The 6,000-nt window shown below is 43.1% G+C and overlaps 1 protein-coding gene across 1 annotated transcript in view; it reads left to right on the top strand.

Moving 5' to 3' along the window:
* The first annotated feature begins 200 nt into the window (after positions 1–200).
* The window catches only part of NOX5 (NADPH oxidase 5), a 30,630-nt gene continuing 24,830 nt past the window's right edge, over positions 201–6,000 (top strand). Inside the window, exons 1-3 of the mRNA XM_039865196.1 lie at positions 201–337; positions 3,621–3,744; positions 5,320–5,470. Coding sequence (XP_039721130.1) covers positions 288–337; positions 3,621–3,744; positions 5,320–5,470 — 325 coding nt within the window. The 5' untranslated portion in view covers positions 201–287. The remainder of the gene's footprint in view (positions 338–3,620; positions 3,745–5,319; positions 5,471–6,000) is intronic.

Genomic DNA, 6,000 nt, shown 5'->3' with positions numbered 1-6,000 from the left:
GAGGGAAGGAAAGTAGAAGATATGGGGGCAGCCTGAAGGCAGGCAGTATTCTTCCCAGTGAAACTCTTGCCCCGCCCTTGCACTAGGCTTCCTGGTTGGAATTTCTCTAGATCAAGCCAGCCACCAGTCAACACATGGATGGCAGAGGGGCTGTGGGTGTGAGCGGCACTTTAAGAAACTCTGGAAGAGGAGGAGCTGGGGAGAGGTGAGCCGTGGGCTTTACCATAGAGACTGCTATACAGGCAGCAGCTTCTCTGAGACCTGTGGTCTGAAAGACAGGAGAAAGGATGAGCATACCAGGAGACCCAACCCAGCCAGACCCTGAAGGCCACAGAGGGTGAGTGGTTCATTTGTCAAGCTTCCCATGCCAGGGACAAAGGAAAGGCAAGGGTTCTTTGCTTTTGGTGGGGCTCTACAAAGAGTGACTATGCCTGCCTGGGACAGAAGTCAGGAAAACTGAGCTCTGCTCTGGCTTGGTTACTAGCAAGCTGTGCAATCTTGCATAAGCCACCAGTTCTCTCTGGACCTGTTTTCTCATCTGTAAAATAAGGAAATGGCCAACTCACACTAATAACAATAGCTAGCATTGGTACAGTACTCGTCAGTTGTACTTTCCCAAATAGAATCTCATTTGGTCCTAAGGGCAGCCCTTGGTTGGAGGGATGCTTGTCACATTTCATAGATGAGGAAACTATAGTGCAGTGGGATGAGTTATTCGGTTAATACAAAGCAAGGTTGGACCTAAAATTCTGGCCTCTTGGGGACAATTCTAGCCTCTGGGAGCACATTATTCCCTGGAACTCTGGCATCTGAAGATCCCTAGTTCCTTGTCAGGACTTATATCTCCCTCGGTACTGCCTTCTTCCCTTCCCACCTCCTATGCCCTCACCGCCTACCTCTCTCCAGCTGTTTCAGTCTCTTCTCCACCACCTTCCCAGAGATATCTTTCTCATTCTGCAGGCCAACACATATTTCTGAGACACCCAATCCCCACTCTCCCTGGGTTAGCACTTATCTGCAGCTCACTTTCCAGAGCTCTCTCTGCTTTATGGAATACCTTCCTGTGTGAGAGGTGAAGTAAGTGGGGGCTGTTTAACCCTCAGGGCAGTGTTTCTCCAGGTGTGAGCCTGGACCACACTGCGTGGTTCATAAACATCCAGGGTTCTGATTAAATGTTCAGATTCTTGGGTCCCACCCCAAAGTTGTGTTTTAGCAAGCTTCCTCTGTTTCTGACAGGCATGTATCAGTTTGAGAACCACTACTCTTTAGCAGACTGCACTGTTGGGTTGCAGAAGGTTGTCAATAGATTTCTTAATAGTCAACTATCCTTAAATTACTGGAATAAGTCCTTCCTGATAAAGGTAGATTATTATTTTTTAAAGCAGACTTTAGGTTTTAATTTGGTTATATTCTGGTTTGAGTTTTGCATCTCTATAAGTTAAAATTGTCTAGAATTTACTTTTGCATGTGTGTTATCTTCATTGAGATTGGGTAATGCTAGCTTGGTAAAATAAATTGGAAACCTTACCATTATTTTCTACAATTTGAGATAGTTTGACATTGGACTTATTCTTTGAAGATCAGATAGTACTCGGCTATAAAAACAGGCTGGGCTTGACATTATTTTAAATGGTTGATATTTAACTGCCTTTCTAATTTCTTAAATGATTATTGGTCAGTTCAGGTAATTACTTCTTAAAATCAATTAATTTCTCTAAGTTCACTAAAGGCTAATTTCTGTAACCTTCCATTTTCTGGAGTTCATTGACTTTCTCAATGTTAATGTTATAATTTTTTTCACTTTTTTTCTTTTTTCATGATTTTCTATTTAGTCTTTTCAAAGAACTAATTTGTTTCTTTACTACATTGAGGCATAATTAATGTACAACTGCATATTTAAAATGAACAATTTAATGAGTTTCAACTTATAGATATATCTGTAAAACCATCATCATAATCGAAATAAATTTATCACTTTGATCTTTTTTAGTTTTCTGGTTCCTTAATTTTAGATTTTCTATTTAATAGTCTATCTCTCTACTTCTGTATGTGTGTACTTATTCTTTTTCTAGTCCTTTAAATGAAAGTTAACTCATTTATTTTTAATCTTTATTTATAAATATAGTTGACTCTTGTTATTTATGATTGTTATGTTCTATAAAGTCACTGTAAACACTGAGGTAGAGAATTCTGAATAATTACTTCTAGGGAAAAATACAGCCTTTGGTTCCTGCCAACATCTGGGCACAAATTTTTCATCAAACGAGCAATATATAATCTTGTTTTATATGTGTTTCTATTTAAAGACACCTTTAACTTTGATTTGTGAAAGTTAACAAATAGAACTCACAGTCAATAGCACTAGAACTCATATGTGAACAAAGCTTATCTAACATGTGTTTTCTCTGTAAGGCACATCCCAGCCTTTTTGTGCTTAGAACACTAGACAGCACTTCAGCACTACTCTAGGGGGCTATTTTAAAGAGCAACATCACCAACAAAAGCACAAAAATGTGAAACATGCAGCACTAAATAGATCGTGAAAAGGACACTCTTTCACAATGAGAACTGAAACAAGAAGGCAGAATGTTGCCTTATTCAACCTCAGCTGGGAACGTGTGCATCAGGAGACTCAAAATTCATCACTGCTTTGCTCATATCCACGAGGATTGCTTAAGATGCTGCAAGTATTGATTTGGGAGTTACAAATAGCAAGTAGGTGAATTCGCAAATACGGAATCTCCAACTAATGAGGACTGATTTTGCTAAATCATTTAAAGTTATATCAAACTCATAGGTACAGGCAAAGCCATTCTCTCAAAGGAAAATTTATAGCAACAGGATGCTATAAATCCTCACTCAGTGCCTCATTTTTGGTTTGTTGAGTCCTGATGCATAAGAAAGTGGTGTTCTCATTTCATTACTAACCTCTGTTCAGATCATTGGATAGATAGCTCACCCGTGATGGTTTTAGACAGCTGATACCCTTGGGGTTTTGTAGAATGAGCCCTGGGCCTGCAGAGTCAAGACCCCAAGTCTGAGTCCTGGCATGGCTTGTGCTATAAGTGTTCAAGCAGAGGGCTCTGGGGAGTGATGGAAAAAACGCTGGCCTTGGATTTGAACTGTCTCTCTCTGTCTCTAAACTGCTGAATAAATTTTGCTAAATTACTCAACTGCTATGAGACTATTTTCTCCCTGTAAAATATCATAGCCCATCAGATTGTCACAGAGACCAAATGAAGTAGTGAGTAGGAAGTATTTGGAAAATGGTACAGAGCTGTGTAAATGTGAGTGGGAAAGTCATTGTTGTCATGTTGACAGCACTCCCGGAGTGTGCCATTTTTGACCTTCTCTCCACAGTCTGGGTTCTATCTCACTGGGGCCCTGTCATTCCAGAACCTAAAGAAACACAAATCTAGGCCAACCAATGGGAGACGGAAGGAAGAGACAGTGACTTAGAGACATAAAGCAGCAGCTGTGGGGAGGCTCTGCTCCCATGGCCGTGCTGAGTCAACCCCATGGGAGGCCCGAGGCCCTAGTTAGAAGGAGGCAGAGGATCTGGGACCACTGTAAGCCCTTGGCTTCGCCAACCCCATACGCCTGTCTCCTTTGTCTCTCAGCACCGTGAGTGCCAAGGAGGATGCCAAATGGCTTCAGTGGGTGACACAGCAGTTTGAGACCATTGCAGGAGAAAACGAAGAGATCAACCTGCAAGAATTCAAAACAGCCCTGAATGTGAAAGAGGCAAGTGTCTACTTCAAAAGTGGGGCCCCTGCATTTGTAGAGGAAGAGCAATCTGGTTCCCAGGATGCAGTACCTCACAAGGAGAGAAAGGTTCCCTCTGGGTCCCTGGAGTTCCTCCGGGCTTAAGGCTCCACTGCTAGCAGAATCGAAGTGTTTCTGTCTCTGCTACTGGGGCCCTTCCATCTCTCTTGCTTGCCATACCTCCTATGATCTTCAAAACAATACATGAAGTTGGAAATCAGTAGCTTGTCAAATCTTGAGAAATATTATTGACCTCACAATTTCCACTGGCCTCTGGGGCAAAGGTGATGTTATGATGTAAGCCTCCTTCCAGGAAATAAGTTTTTCGCACCATCACACTATTCCCAGTCCTCAGTTTTGTGGTCCTCTGCCCATCTCCATAATAGTCTGCATGCTTGAAAAACAATGGTGACATTAGCAGAGAGATCAGAGGAGTGAGCCTGCAGAAGCCAACTTGTCTCCCCAACTGTCTTTTGGGATGGCATTTGGTGGCTTGTATCCTTGATAAAGGTGAGCCAACAAGCATTTGAATGCCCCTGTTTGGATTGGAGGACCTCTCACTTGCTGGTACCTGCGGTACCACTAAGGGCTCTAAATGCTCTGCCTCCTTCCATTGTAATTGTAGAGAAAGAAAAAAAGACTTTCTGCCTAACAACACGTTACCATCATAACAGGAAGCTGTGAAATGTTTTAAGACAGAGGCCATTCAGGATGGTAGAGAGTAATAAAGACAAATATTCAATGGATCTGGGGAAAAGAGTAAAGCCAGAGCAGGCTTGACTGTCCACACTGGACTTCATGCTTCATGTGAACTCATGGTTTCTTTAGGTCAGACACAAAATCCCTGCAGGCTTCTCTCCCTGCCTGGAGGACAGCATTCAGGGCACAGCAGAGCTGGAAGTGACCCAGCCTGTTTTCTTAATTTGCTTTTCCAGTGCCTAACATCAGACCTGGCAAGGAGGGGCTATGCAGGACATGATGAAAAGAAGAAGGAAAGAAAGAAAGAAAGAAAGAGAGAGAGAGAGAGAGAGAGAGAGGGAGGGAGGGAGGGAGGAAGAAAGAGTGAATTGGCATTTAGGAATAAGTCTTAAGTGTATATTGTAGGCAGTGTAAACAACAAGGAAAAGACACAGGTATTCAAGTGACATCTACTCTATAAGTTCTTCTCAGGGTTTACTTTTCTCTAGAGGTCACTCTAAGGGGGATAGACAGGACCTGGGAGACCCTGCAGGGGGATCCTCTGTCTGACCCTTTCTCCTGTTGAGTAACGGGCCACCAGAGGTCAGGACTGCAAGGCTGATGAAGATGATGGTATGTAGGGACACAGAGCTTATACAAATGCCCAGGCCCAGGGGCCAGGAGGGGGCCTTAGCCCCAGACACAAGTGCATCTTCACTGTAGAGTTCTGAATAGTTCTTCTACCAGAGCCCAAACTTGCTCTTAGCAGGCGGGATGGGCCATGGACACTGAAGTCGTGGTGTGGCCTTGTTGGCGGATAGCACTAGAGTCCTGTCTGAATCCCACCGCCCTGTCTCCACCCTTCTCCCATCACAGCCCTTCTTTGCGGAGCGGTTCTTTGCCCTGTTTGACTCAGATGGAAGTGGCACCATCACCCTCCAGGAGCTGAAGGAGGCTCTGAACCTGCTCATTCACGGCAACCCCATGGACAAACTCAAATTTCTCTTCCAGGTGTATGACATCGATGGTAAGGACTCTCTGGGAGAGAGGGGACTCAGTGGGAGGGGAAAAAGTGAATCAGCACATCTCTGTGCCGTGCCCAGCACAGGGCTGTTTTCTCCAGGTAAGGCTGACAGTTCTTTCTCTCTGTATCCAATGCCACACCTACATTCTCTCTGTCTGGTCCCTGCCTCCCCTTTGTGGGGACTGGAGGAGAAGAGAGGACTCTGGCCCAGGAGACAAATGCCCTTGTTTCAACTCACCAGAAACCAGAGCTTTCCTTTTTTTTCTTCTATGTTTGAAAAAAGAAATCTCTTTGTTGCTTTTCCTTTATAACAATAATAATATAAGCCCACAGTGAACATTTTAAATAATAGAGTAATTTAAATAAGAAAGCAAAAATTACTCATGATATTTTTCTATACTGTCTTCTAACTGACCACACACGCACATTTTTAAAACAAAGGAGGATTATACTATACATATTGTCTTTTATTACTAAACAATATGAAGGTTTGTTCATGTAAGACTGTACTGCTTTATAACATCATTTTTATT

The sequence above is a fragment of the Pteropus medius genome, unplaced genomic scaffold, assembly GCF_902729225.1.
Source record: "Pteropus medius unplaced genomic scaffold, Ma_sr-lr_union100, whole genome shotgun sequence".
In the NCBI taxonomy this organism is placed as follows: domain Eukaryota; kingdom Metazoa; phylum Chordata; class Mammalia; order Chiroptera; family Pteropodidae; genus Pteropus; species Pteropus medius.
The sequence above is the reverse complement of the archived record's forward strand: the minus strand, read 5'-3'. Positions and strand labels throughout refer to the sequence as shown.